Below are 14,959 nucleotides of genomic sequence, written 5' to 3'. Positions count from 1 at the left end.
ACGATTCAACAATCATGATTACAACTACCTTTATTAATTAATTCTTTACTGATTCTTTTGAACTGTTAAAGAACTTATAAAATTAAATATATAAAATTAACAAACATTATAAAAAGTATTCTAAGAAAAGGCGACTGAGAGAATATTGAATGATTTTATAAAATACAGGAGCTATAAAATCTTTACGCAGCAAATATAATCTTTTACTTTTCTTTTGTCTCTAAAAGATCCTTCTCTTTATGTTCTTCAAAAACACAATCGAACACATTGGTGATTTTAATCAGCTCAGCATTATAAAAATATGAAATAATAACTATTATCTTGGTATTACAATATTGTGTTGCTCGATTGGGGCCTTAATATAATTCGGAACTATTTATAAATCAACACCTGCAGTTCATTATAAACTTGTAATGTGGAAATACATTGAGTAAGGTAGGATTTTTTTCTCATTTTCTTTCAGTCCTATTTTACCATTAATATATTTCAGTTTATTCATACATTCTCGTAGAGATGGTTAAATTTTATATTTACACGTATTGAACTGTGGAATAAAGCAATTTTTTTTTTTCGTTTAACTGTATGGTAAAATCGTTCAGGAACTGCACCGTGCTACAGGGTAACTAATCCTAAATAAGGATAATTTGTTAGTTAATTTTCCTTTCACTTGCACAATTTGTTGAAATGCATCATGAATTTCGTAACACCATTTCAGGATTGAATATAAATTAATCTTTTACCACGCATGCATTATCAATGAAACGATTAATTATGAACCATTAGATTTTTGAAGTTAAAAAATTGAACTTCCTTATATTTACGCACAAATCAATGCTTTCGTGCGCATGTGTGTTCGTTAATTTTCCTGAGCACCTTTAGTTTTCTAAAATTCGCTGAAAATATTAAGTATAATTTTTTTGCGGTAGATAAACCTTAAAATGTTGAAACATTTAAGATAAATTTTTTGTCGAGTTCCACTACTATGCACATTTGCATTATTAATTTAATTACAGAAAGATTATATAATTCCACAGTAATACAGAGATTCCACTCTCAAAAGCGTCCTAAAATATTTACACTATTATCGTGAAATGATATTTACAAATGTGTTTATTGACTTGGAATACATAGCATCGGCGAGTAAACCAATGTGCCTTCAATATTCCATATTGCGAATATATCGTGAAAATTTGTTACTTAACTTTAGCAAGATTAATTCGTTTGAAAAAGGATAATCTTTCTCCTGTCGACATTAAAATTATATCATTTATCTGTGTAGGTTTTATATTTATGAATTAGCTTTTGCACAGCCGTTATTTCTATTTAGTTAAATCTTTGTACATTATATTTCATGTCAGTATTAACAATAAGCATCACAATGTTTCCTTAAAAGTAGTCTTTTAAATTAATCCCAAATATCTTCAGCGTATACAGTAAGAAATGAACTCCAGTGACTAATGAACTGGTAATTTATTTGTTGTTGTATCAAAACGCAAAAACTTTGATAAAAAAAAACAATAATCAATTTTTGACAATTAATTTTTGAAAAGGCAAGTATTAAAGAAGTATTATTTTATCATTGAGTGCTGCAAAGATGGGGTATTTTTAAATACATATCTAAAAATTTTAATTGAATGACCGAAATGTTAAGAATCTTTAAATAAAACGTAATTACAATTGTAAATCAGTGATCATAAATATTCTCTCTTTGACTCTCGCTCCAATGAACTTTCGAACCTTTCAATAAATAATTCGTAATGCAAAATAGTCATTTACACTATTTCACAGTACATTAATAAATACTCGTTATTTCATACAAATATAATATTGTTTCTTCATATTATGCAGTGACAGCGTAAAACCCCAATCTCGAGCTTAAGACCCCAGTCTCACTAATGCTAAACGTAAATGCAGTTAAAACGTTACACTTATGATTATTCAGAATCAATGAAGCTGTATAGAATGTAGTAAATGCGCGTAAAAAGTACATGAATTCGCTGTTAATGATTCAATAATTTACTATATCATATATAAATTTTACATTTACTTAAGCTTACGTGGAAATTCCATACGATACTAAGCTTTTAATCACAATGTTTTGTACCCGATTTCCTACTAGATTTTTTTTTAGAAAGTCAGCACAAACTAAACTTTAAAAACACGCCCGAATGCCCAATTAAATTTAAAAGTATCAGTTGGTAATTTACGGAAATACGTTTCCACATAAATGTACGGTACTTATTTTCAAGTATTTGTTAAAGCAAAATTCTGAGTCTTTTAAAACATAAATCACAACTCGTACAAAATCTATTTTTCTAAAATAGGGGCTACTGACGTTAGAATCTATATCATGTTACAATATAAACGTTGCGACAGGATTTAATGAGAGGATACAAGTTAGTACAATGCCTTCTACAGAAGCTTATCTTATTTTTGTTTCTTCCTTTGAAATTTGAAATATAAATATTTTATAGCAATTCACTAGAATAATGTACAAATATCGATAATTAATCATTTATATTATACTTCCAATTAGCAATATGAAGGCATTGCGACAACGATAAATAAAATTCAAAGTATATAAAATTGTCCGTCCATGAAAGTATCTTACTAATATTACAAGTTAGTTGTAATTTGGAGAAGAGAAATAAAAAAGAAAGAGGCTATATACTTTAAGTACAACATAGGAGAATTATGATCTATCCGAGATCAATGAAAAAATTTCACAATTTAAAAGGAGAGATTTCGAGCTTTCTATATTGTCTTTATATGAATAATATTTACAGATTGGCATATTGAATTTAATCTTAAATGCAGACGAAATTACGCCGAATGGCTGTGCAAATATGGATTCTTTTACTGTATAAAGGAAACATTTGAAAAATTATCTAATCTGCTATACATCGAATAAATGACGTAGCTTTGCTCTCTCAACATACACATAGCTGCTCACATTACTATTCCAATGAAACATAATCAACAGCTCTCATTTACTTGTCACATCCGCACGACTAAGTACTATGATCAGACAACGTTTCTTCCTTACTATAAATTAATTACTTAAAAAAATTAATTAATTTACTATAATACATGTACAACTTTTTAAGTGTATCTCCAGCCTCCCTTAAAATGTTCTCTCGTTAGTAGCTAATATATTTCAAGTCTTTTTTTCTGTAAATAGGAAAACGGTCGACTTCCATCATGTCATAGAGAGTAGAAATCCAGATACGACCGAAGCGAACGACAATTACATCCATGGGATGTATCAATGCGGTTTATTAGTTTATTACTAAACACGAAGCGCCTTGGACGCTTTATAAATTAATTTACAATGTTTACGACAGTCAGTCTGCAGGCTCTATCTTTTTCTTTCTTTCTTCTATTTCTTGTTTGAGAAATTACTTTGCGTTTCACGGCAAATTGAAAAGAAGTTTGGAGTCTTGAAGAGTGCTTGCAACACTATGCGAGTATCTCTCTTTAAATCGATTTTACACTGGACACTTCTATTCACTGCGCATACGATTCGTGAACATATCGGATTAACCTCCCAGCTATTCATCTGAAAAGATATAATCTGTTTGTAAAAATAATTCTAATAGATTGAAATTCGACTAAATTCATTATACTAACAGTTTCATCACCAGTATAAGTCCGTCATAGACGGACGTCACTCAAATGCTGGAAACAAAAGAAATAATTCTGTAAATTGTTGATGCTTTCTTCCTATAAGCCATGCTATTACATACAATATACTTACGAGAAGGAGATCTGTCGGATTGATTTGCGGAAGGTGCTAGGTTGTTTGTCGAGCTTCCGTTCGATGGATTGAAGTTCAGGAAGTCCCAGATTAATATCGTATCATCGTGGGACGATGAGACAATCTGGAACTCATCAAATTGGAGGCGAAAAACGCGACCTGTGTGCTCCTAAAAATAAAAATTACTATTTTTAAACTTTCTTAAGACAATAATATTGTTTTCTCTACCAAAATTTTCTCACCACTAATGTACGAAGACAAAGCGTACTGGCAAGTGCGCGTGGATCCAACGCTGCTACTAAGTCCCAAACTTTAATTTTGCTGAAAATCACGATAAAGTTTACATCTAGGATCAATTTGTGAGACGAGGAGGCTCGAACGAAAAGAAAATGATTATCAATGAAAATAAGGGTTAAACAGACAAGCCTAAAAATACTTACCCGTCGTAAGCGCCACTGACAATGTGTTTAGTATCAAATCTGATACATCTGACTAACTCTTCGTGCCCTTCCAAAACTCGCAAACATGCACCATACTCAATATCCCACAATCTAATTGTGTTATCACTGCTACCACTAACAACTAATTGATCCCTATACTGCAAACACGCTATTCCACGCTTGTGTCCATTTAACGTTCGTACAAACTCGCAGGAAGATGTGTTCCATACTTTAATAGTCCTATCACCACTAGCCGAAACTATATATTTCTCATCGAAATCAACCACGTTCACTGCTGCACGATGACCAACGAGTACTCGTCTCAGAGCTATTTCTGTTTGTGACGTCATATCCCAAACAGCAATTGAACGATCCTAAAAGATATTAAATGAGAATAACTTTAGTTTAATTTCTTAATGTATTTACTAACATTACGATTTTTCAAGCCTGTAGCACTATACCTTTGAACAGGTAACCATCATTCCATTGTTAAATCTGAGATGCAGTACAGCTTCGCAGTGATGTATTAAAGTATTGACCATTTCTCCAGTATTTGCATCCCAAACTCTCACAGTACTATCTGAGGAACCAGAAATAATGGCCTTGTCATCATACTGCAGACACAAAACAGAGCCTGTGTGTCCAGTTAACACCTTGATGCATTGCAGTGTATTTCTATCCCAAATCTTAATCGTGTTGTCTCTCAAACCAGATACAATCTTTTGGTCATCATACTGTAGGCAGTAAACGCCTTTAGAATTCTCACTTCTACAGTTAATTCTTTGAAGGTTAAACCTTCCCATTTTCCAGTTGTTATCAATTGTTACAATATCTTTAACAATTTTTGGATAAAGAGATCGATGGAAAGCATGATTAGGATGACTTTCTCCTGGCCTCGGCTTAAATAAATATTGTATCCTACAAAATATAAGTATTACATAAGATTAATATTAACAAAGAATCTTTTATTATTATCTACTCACCAGCCCCTCCTTTCCGCAAGACCCCTCCAAACCGAATCAGTCCTAACTTTACGCTCTATTAATTTTTTCCATAGCATTCCTTCACTTATTACTCTATACCATTCTTTACAAACTAATTCTGCTGCGTATAAAGATTCTGCATCCAAATATGATAAAATTGTTTCTGCCACATGATCTAATCCTTTTTCTACAAAATAAATAACGATAAATCAAAATAATTATTATTGATTAAGAAAATAAGAAAGGAAGGCAAACTAACTTGGTAGCAGAGAAATAAAATCTCTTTGTAACATTGGTTTTAAATATGTATTTATATGCCCATGCTGGTAATGACACATCCTAGTTAATAACTGCTCAACAAAATGAACTTGCTCTGCTTCGCTCCATCTCTCAAACATCTTCATACAAGCTTCTTTTTCCTGACCATATTGTGCTGTTATACTTGTAGGTGGCTCTTTCTTACGTGTTGGATCATACAGTATCGTTATAGGATACTGTAAAAGAAGAATGGAAGACAATAAAGAATTATAACAAAAATTTCATTGTTTATAAAAGAAAACTTAAAATGCTATTGCATTTATCTAGTTTAAGAAATTAAGTCAATAACATTTAATAAATTCCAAAATTTGACTCTTCTGTGCTAATGAAGAAGAAAAACACACTTGGCAATTATAGCTCATTTTACATTTTGCATGTATCAGGTGCACCAGCCAACAGTATCCAAGAAAACCAACAGAAAAGAAAAATACTCATTGTTAATGAGTCATCAGTGACAGTTAAAAGTGTTTCTTTGTTTTTGCATAATATTTCATCATCGATCGGATCAATCTGCTATTTAACAATGGCGCAACTAAAAAATTAGTTGTGCAACATTATCTGGCCGTCAGGGGGAAAGGAAAAAAAAATTGCCGAACATGAGTTATTAATAACCCTAAACTTGCACAGTCACTTTCCTAGAATTTTGTTTCATTCGAAAAGTTTTAATATTCTCTCCCGCTTTCTTCTTTTCATTTAGACCGTGTTTTTTGTCCAGGTTTTAAGAGTCAATACATTGAGAAAAGTTAAATTATTTCTAGACAAATGTGCAGTGAGTTGTAAGAAACGTACACTGAATAACGAGTTTAGCTGGTCGACGAACACAATCGGCTGAAAAAGCTTCAAGTAATCTCGACCTAACGGTATTACGAACTCGTGTCGAATCTATGTTTTCCTCATTCTTTTGTCTCTCTGCCTTTCAATCCCCCCTTATACTCAAAATAATTACTTAAAACCCAAGAAAGACATTGTTAAATCATATAGAGAAAATGTATTCAATAAATATTTCATTCTTTCGATAATCCCTTTATGGACCTCGTTATTTCTATATCTTTTTTTTCAAGAACTTAAAGAATACGTTAAAAATTAAATAACTGGACACAATATGATGGAAAATTTATTTGAGAAATGTTAATGGAATATACACTTAGTGCTGAAACGAAATATCGAAATATCAAATATAGGGACGGTGGTTTTAGAAACACGGAAGCCTATAAATGAGAAGAGTAAAGAGAGAGGAAAGGAGTGGAGGTGTGGTATATTGGTACGGTGAGGCGAGGCGAGTGCCGAGTAGTGTGTGAGAGGGTAGGAAAAGCTAAGGGGTGTTCAGAGGGAGCTAAAACATTGATTATGTACGCCGCCACTGAAGATACAAACATTCCACTTTTCTGACAACGATTTACCCTCTGCCCATACTGGTGCTACTTTGTTGGTCCAGAATCCTCATTCATTTAAATTTAATAACGTTAACCATTTATTTAAAACAGAAACATTTGTAAATGCAAAAAATAAGCCCTCCCACGTTCATTACTTTCATATTAAAACTTTAAATGAATAATGTATATATAGAGCTTTAAAGAAGCTTGTTCATTTTGTGTTTTAAATGTACAACTACTTAATTAATGAATTCTTCTTTTTAATATCAAGGGTTATAAAAAATCATCGTTATTTTTTACTACGATAAAAAACTAGAAGTGCTATTAGTAATTTGATAAACATACTTCGGTTAATCAAAGATAATTGTTAAAATTTACGTTATTGATATATTGATTAAAAAAGAGAAAGGCACAATTGGACATTCCAAATGTAGGAAATACTTTATTGAGCGAGAGAGAGAGAGAGAGAGAGAGAGAGAAACTTGACCTAAAATTTGCAAGTAAACAAAGATATCGTGTCGTTTTATAGATACGAAAAACTCAAGATGGTTAGATATTTATAATAAATTAATTATTAAATCATTTGTTCTACTAGCAATTTTTTAATGTACAATGCAAGAAAAAAACATTTAAATCTTATCAAACATAGACAATAACACTATTTCTATGTCGTAAACAAATCCATGATTAGGCTAAATGAAAATTGAGTGACTTCTTGTGGAAGTTTATAAAGTTCTTGAAATAAAACTGTCAGAATAGCTTAACGTTAGTGAAAATTGTCATGTGTCAGTACGTATGATCACTATTGGCGAAAAAACTATATTATAACCTATCAGAATTCATCTAAAGGAAAGGGATAAAAGTTTGGTAAAAGAGGTCAAGGAAAAAGAAGAAATTAAAAAATTAGTTAGCACATGATAAAATTTCACGAATTTCTCCATCACAATGAAACATAAGATGGCGGTTTATCTCTGGTGAAAAATATTAATACGCACCTGAGGATTTGTATTTATGTCGTCGTTAATCTTATCCGTTTCCATATTCATGATTGAACAGTGTACACTACAAAGTTTGTATCGTTTTACCCCGAGATGAAAAATTTAAGTCTTGAGTCACGGGATCGTTACCGGAATAAAAGAAACTCCCGTTAACGCCACTTGACTGGTCAACACTGTTCACGACGCTCCTTCGCCATGTAAAGATCGTATAGGAAGTGAAGATCTATCACCAACAGTATAGCTAGTAAATAACTATGTCATTTGATAGGCGAAAATGATCTTGTCTCAATTACGACCATTCAAAAATTTTTTAGACAATCTTAATACCAAACGTGAATAATCAGCCAAACGGCAAAATAAAATTACTGAATAAGATTATTGGATAGATAAAACTGGTAAAATGCTCGACGAAGGCTCACTTGGTGACGCACTAGTAACTGGCATGGTATAAGAATTATTCTAGAAGAGCTAACTATCGGGATTTTGCTGCCACCTTGAGGCGAGTGAATGAATTATTTCTAGAAGAGCTTTCAAAACTCGAAATGATCGGCTGGTATCGGCCATCGGCATTCGGCAGGCATCGTGTGCGAAACACAACGATAAAAAAGTGAGAATGTTGCATTATGACCATTACGTACATATACGGAATGCAAAGTGAAAAACTGAAAAAATTTGACGATAGACAGCGCTGGTAGCAAGTGCTTTTCACTGTGCTTTTCGTATGCATACACAGAAATACATTCCCTCTTCATTACGTTGTATTTCGAGCAAGTGCTACTGGGGGGGGGGGGGGGGGGGGTATAGTATGTACTATGTACAGTTGAGCCCAATAATCTTGCGTCAGGTGAGGAGAAGTAGAAATCAGAGGGGCGAAGGGATTTCTAGGGAGTTTGTCCGCAGCTGTCAAATGGCGCGATTAACCCTAAATTTTGGATCGTAAACAAAAATAATATTTTCTTAAAACGATTGCGGAAAAGAAAGAAGTATTTTAATACATAACAGAGAAGAAAAAATATATTAGATGAGTATAAAGTAATAACAAAAATGAAAATTAATGTAAATTTTTAAGGAAATATACTTTGTGGTTATTTTACTTCTGTTACAGGCTAAATCCTATTCTTCATGAGTTTAAATCGCAGGAAAGAAATACTTAAAGACCAATGAATGAAAAAGGACTGATTTATGAAGCATTTCTGTGTGGCCCAGTCATTTCAATAATTGTGACATAATGTTATAATAGTGAAAGTGTAAGCGATTGCTGTGTATACAAAGAAATTTCATTACAAAATAATAATAATTTTGTATGATAATGTTTTGAATCATATTATTATAAATTAAAGCTAGTTCAATTAAAATTAATTATTTTTATTTCTTCCTTAACCACACACAGATTATATACGTACAGAGTAATTACATATTCTTGTAGAACCTATCTTTAAGCTAATATAACTAAATTGTAACTATTTTATATCTGCATGTTATAACTATTTGTTTCAATGATTTTTATTATTCAAAGTGAAACAAATTGTATAAATTTTCTACTAATTTCTTATTGATTCGTCACATATGCTTCCACATCTCGTATGACATTTATTTGCCTTGAATGTTCCTTCTTCTTCTAGTTTTCAATGCATATACCAATAATTCTCTGAATATTTTTAAATATGCTCAAATATGCTTATTCTGCTGTCTAATTGTTTCTATAATAATTGAGATGATTGGTAAACTATTGCTGTATTAAATTTGAAGAATGGACACTGGACTTATTGTACTTAAATATGTTTGACCCCTCATCCACCTGATATCTTTTTCTTCTATTTGAGAGGATATTGTCGACCAATACGTTTATATATACTGCTGAGTTCAGCTTGTTTTCAGCTTCAAATTATATTTTCCAGCTACATATTTGGATATCCATTTCCAATATTCAATACTTATTTTATTATTCCTATTTGTTCATGAGACTTATCTGTCCTAAAACCTTAATTTATCCAGTCATCATATGTATATCCTATCATTTTCAGATGATTGACAAATCTTTCTATCAATCCTGACAACATTATAATAAGAGTAAGGAAATAAGAGTATTCTATATTCAAAATGTATATTCAAACACGTTGCTGGAAAACTACTTGAAGCTAAAAAATAAGATGAACTCAGTATTATACACATAACTTTTAAGGAACTTTATCTAATCAAGTATTATGAGAACATATCTCACAGAAAAGAGGCCTAATTTAAATAGCATCGTTCAAATGCCCATTTTCCAAATTTAATAAGACAATGGTTTAACTATCATTCCAATATTTATAAAATTAATTACAAATCAGCATAATCATCTTATCTGCGTGTATTTAAAAACGATAATAAAATTATTGTTATATCTTATAGACTAGAAGAAAATAGTGCAAAGGAGACATATAAATATCATACAAGCTAATATGTTCAAGGATGTGACAGACTAATAAGAAATTTGCAGAAACTCTACGTAATTTATCTCACATTCAATAATAAAAATCATTGAAACAAATAGTTATAACATGCAGATATAAAATAGTTACAATTTAGTTATATTAGCTGAAAGATAGGTTCTACAAGAATATGTAATTACTCTGTACGTATATAATCTGTGTGTGGTTAAGGAAGAAATAAAAATAATTAATTTTAATTGAACTAGCTTTAATTTATAATAATAGGAATCAAAACATTATCATACAAAATTATTATTATTTTGTAATAAAATTTCTTTGTATACACAGCAATCGCTTACACTTTCACTATTATAACATTATGTCACAATTATTGAAATGACTGGGCCACACAGAAATGCTTCATAAATCAGTCCTTTTTCATTCATTGGTCTTTAAGTATTTCTTTCCTGCGATTTAAACTCATGAAGAATAGGATTTAGCCTGTAACAGAAATAAAATAACCACAAAGTATATTTCCTTAAAAATTTACATTAATTTTCATTTTTGTTATTAATTTATACTCATCTAATATATTTTTTCTTCTCTGTAATGTATTAAAATCCTTCTTTGTTTTCCGCAATCGTTTTAATAAAATATTATTTCTGTTTACGATCCAAAATTTAGGGTTAATCGCGCCATTTGACAGCTGCGGACAAACTCCCTAGAAATTCCTTCGCCCCTCTGATTTCTACTTCCCCTCGCCTGACGCAAGATTATTGGGCTCAACTGTACTAGTATGTACTAAATGCATACAACCAATGCCAGGTAAGGCTTTTTCTAATGTTTCGATGCATTTAGGAACTGCTTTAAAAAGACACCAGCGCTCTTACTACTATGTAGTACTAATACGCGCGCCTATGTTATAAGTAGTTATAATTCATCCTCGCTTATCTCGTATATACACAATGGGAAATTAAATCATATGTAGCTCAGGCATCAGATAGTGTAGTAATGAATTAAATAATATAATTCAACCCGGGAAGAAAACTATAGTATAATTAACGGGAATCCGTATACCGACATTACATAGCGAAAACTATTCCGCATGCAACGTCGTCATTTGTTGACGGATTGTAAAGTTATTACAGGTTTTTGGAAATGCCAGAAGCTTATCTACTAAGTTACGTTAGGAAAATTAACAAAAAATGAAAAAAAAATTTTTTTTAATTAAATATATTAACATTATTGAGAAACAACAATTAAATCGCAAAATCCCCCAACGTACTTTACTAGATAATGTTCATACGTTTCCAAAAAGTCCACAAAAATGTAAATCTGTCAAGAAATGACGATGCTGCATGCAAAATAAATAATGGAAGAATTTCGTGTTGGCGACTTCCCGAACACGAAATTCTTCCATTATTTATTTTGCATGCAGCATCGTCATTTCTTGACAGATTTGCATTTTTGTGGACTTTTTGGAAACGTATGAACATTATCTAGTAAAGTACGTTGGGGGATTTTGCGATTTAATTGTTGTTTCTCAATAATGTTAATATATTTATTTCAACAAAAAATTTTTTTCATTTTTTGTTAATTTTCCTAACGTAACTTAGTAGATAAGCTTCTGGCATTTCCAAAAACCTGTAATAACTTTACAATCCGTCAACAAATGACGACGCTGCATGCGAAATAGTTTTCGCCCTGTAATGTCGGTATACGGATTCCCGTTAAGGTGTGGTGTGCTCTTGGCACTTCTACAAGATTCCCAAAGATCAGAAAATTAATTCGAATCATTTACTAATCGGAAGGAATCTTGTAGAAGTGAGCCCCCCCACCACGACAAGGTGGCACACCGTCGGGGAGGGAGGCGGCGCCGCCTCACCTGAAACAAAAAGAAAACAAAAATATACTTGAAAAAACAAGTATTCAACCCGAAATGTGGAAGGATTTTCAAAGAAAATATTTCCACATTTCAGATTCTAATTAGGAATTTCAAAGACAGACAAAGATATAAATTAATAAAGCATGCTACAAAAAGTGAATGAATAGAGAAGCTAACGAAATTGTTACTTCTTTCCAGCCGTTAGTTGAGAAGCTTCCTCCTCTCGAGCGTGAATGTTAATTCACACAAAGGTCGACCAGATCACGGCTGATACTCTCCTCAGTGACTAATAACCCTTACTTTCTTTGTCCCTTGGTGTGGATCCGAGTTGTCACACGAAGAACTACTACGTCGAGGAAACGATTTACACATCAATAAAGATGGACCCCTATTAGGTGAACTTAATGAGCCAACGTCGAGAGTCCACAAGGACAAAGTAAGTAAGGGTTGATAGTCGCTGAAGGAGGATCAGCCCGAGCCAGTTGACACTCGAGAGTCCACTTCTCAATAAACACCTGTACTTGAATTAACAATGAATGAAAATAATAAGATTAAATTTATCTATCCTTGAAATTATTTAAATAAATGTGGACTTAAGTAAACGGACTGGTAATTAAGCCCTACTCGTTGACAGCCTTGTCCTACAAGAGTCCTTCCTAAAACATAAAATAAATTAAACAAGTATGAGAAATAAAAAAATAAATTATTTGCCAGTACGTCCTCTCCCGATGATGTCCCGATTCCAAGTGAGGGTTTGACTTGGTCCAACCCAGGATGGCAATGGCGCATGATTAGTGTTGGATTTATGTCGATATTGGGAAAATGCGGTCACTATCCATGGCTCTCTCACGCTCCAACTGAAACAGAAAGAAAACAAAAATAAAATTGAAAAAACGAGTATTCAACCTGAAATGTGGAAGGATTTTCAAGGAAAATATTTCCACATTTCAGATTCTAATTGGGAATTTCAAGGACAGACAAAGATATAAATTAATGAAGCATGCTGCAAAAAGTGAATGAACAGAGAAGCTAACGAAATTGTTACTTCTTTCCAGCCGTTAGTTGAGAAGCTTCCTCCTCTCGAGCGTGAATGTTAATTCACACAAAGGTCGACCAGATCACGGCTGATACTCTCCTCAGTGACTAATAACCCTTACTTTCTTTGTCCCTTGGTGTGGATCCGAGTTGTCACACGAAGAACTACTACGTCGAGGAAACGATTTACACATCAATAAAGATGGACCCCTATTAGGTGAACTTAATGAGTCAACGTCGAGAGGCCACAAGGACAAAGTAAGTAAGGGTTGATAGTCGCTGAAGGAGGATCAGCCCGAGCCAGTTGACACTCGAGAGTCCACTTCTCAATAAACACCTGTACTTGAATTAACAATGAATGAAAATAATAAGATTAAATTTATCTATCCTTGAAATTATTTAAATAAATGTGGACTTAAGTAAACGGACTGGTAATTAAGCCCTACTCGTTGACAGCCTTGTCCTACAAGAGTCCTTCCTAAAACATAAAATAAATTAAACAAGTATGAGAAATAAAAAAATAAATTATTTGCCAGTACGTCCTCTCCCGATGATGTCCCGATTCCAAGTGAGGGTTTGACTTGGTCCAACCCAGGATGGCAATGGCGCATGATTAGTGTTGGATTTATGTCGATATTGGGAAAGTGCGGTCACTATCCATGGCTCTCTCACGCTCCAACTGAAACAGAAAGAAAACAAAAATAAAATTGAAAAAACGAGTATTCAACCCGAAATGTGGAAGGATTTTCAAGGAAAATATTTCCACATTTCAGATTCTAATTGGGAATTTCAAGGACAGACAAAGATATAAATTAATGAAGCATTCTGCAAAAAGTGAATGAACAGAGAAGCTAACGAAATTGTTACTTCTTTCCAGCCGTTAGTTGAGAAGCTTCCTCCTCTCGAGCGTGAATGTTAATTCACACAAAGGTCGACCAGATCACGGCTGATACTCTCCTCAGTGACTAATAACCCTTACTTTCTTTGTCCCTTGGTGTGGATCCGAGTTGTCACACGAAGAACTACTACGTCGAGGAAACGATTTACACATCAATAAAGATGGACCCCTATTAGGTGAACTTAATGAGTCAACATCGAGAGTCCACAAGGACAAAGTAAGTAAGGGTTGATAGTCACTGAAGGAGGATCAGCCCGAGCCAGTTGACACTCGAGAGTCCACTTCTTAATAAACACCTGTACTTGAATTAACAATGAATGAAAATAATAAGATTAAATTTATCTATTCTTGAAATTATTTAAATAAATGTGGACTTAAGTAAACGGACTGGTAATTAAGCCCTACTCGTTGACAGCCTTGTCCTACAAGAGTCCTTCCTAAAACATAAAATAAATTAAACAAGTATGAGAAATAAAAAAATAAATTATTTGCCAGTACGTCCTCTCCCGATGATGTCCCGATTCCAAGTGAGGGTTTGACTTGGTCCAACCCAGGATGGCAATGGCGCATGATTAGTGTTGGATTTATGTCGATATTGGGAAAATGCGGTCACTATCCATGGCTCTCTCACGCTCCAACTGAAACAGAAAGAAAACAAAAATAAAATTGAAAAAACGAGTATTCAACCCGAAATGTGGAAGGATTTTCAAGGAAAATATTTCCACATTTCAGATTCTAATTGGGAATTTCAAGGACAGACAAAGATATAAATTAATGAAGCATGCTGCAAAAAGTGAATGAACGGAGAAGCTAACGAAATTGTTACTTCTTTCCAGCCGTTAGTTGAGAAGCTTCCTCCTC

The 14,959-nt window shown here is 32.9% G+C and overlaps 1 protein-coding gene across 1 annotated transcript; it reads right to left on the bottom strand.

Moving 5' to 3' along the window:
* Positions 1–12: 12 nt before the first annotated feature.
* On the bottom strand, positions 13–8,291 carry slmb (beta-transducin repeat containing E3 ubiquitin protein ligase slmb). The gene is made up of 9 exons (XM_066726385.1): positions 7,867–8,291; positions 5,440–5,674; positions 5,181–5,367; positions 4,659–5,115; positions 4,198–4,571; positions 4,000–4,078; positions 3,758–3,926; positions 3,631–3,678; positions 13–3,559 (listed from the first exon to the last, which is right to left on the bottom strand). The coding sequence occupies exons 1-8, from the start codon at positions 7,915–7,917 to the stop codon at positions 3,668–3,670; spliced, it is 1,563 nt and encodes a 520-aa protein (XP_066582482.1). The 5' UTR covers positions 7,918–8,291; the 3' UTR covers positions 13–3,559; positions 3,631–3,667.
* Between the last annotated feature and the right edge of the window lie 6,668 nt (positions 8,292–14,959).

The sequence above is a fragment of the Prorops nasuta genome, unplaced genomic scaffold, assembly GCF_024137725.1.
Source record: "Prorops nasuta isolate Cenicafe-Biocafe unplaced genomic scaffold, Cenicafe_Pnas_1.2 PNAS00004, whole genome shotgun sequence".
Lineage (NCBI taxonomy): Eukaryota > Metazoa > Arthropoda > Insecta > Hymenoptera > Bethylidae > Prorops > Prorops nasuta.
This window is presented reverse-complemented; position numbering and strand designations above follow the sequence as displayed.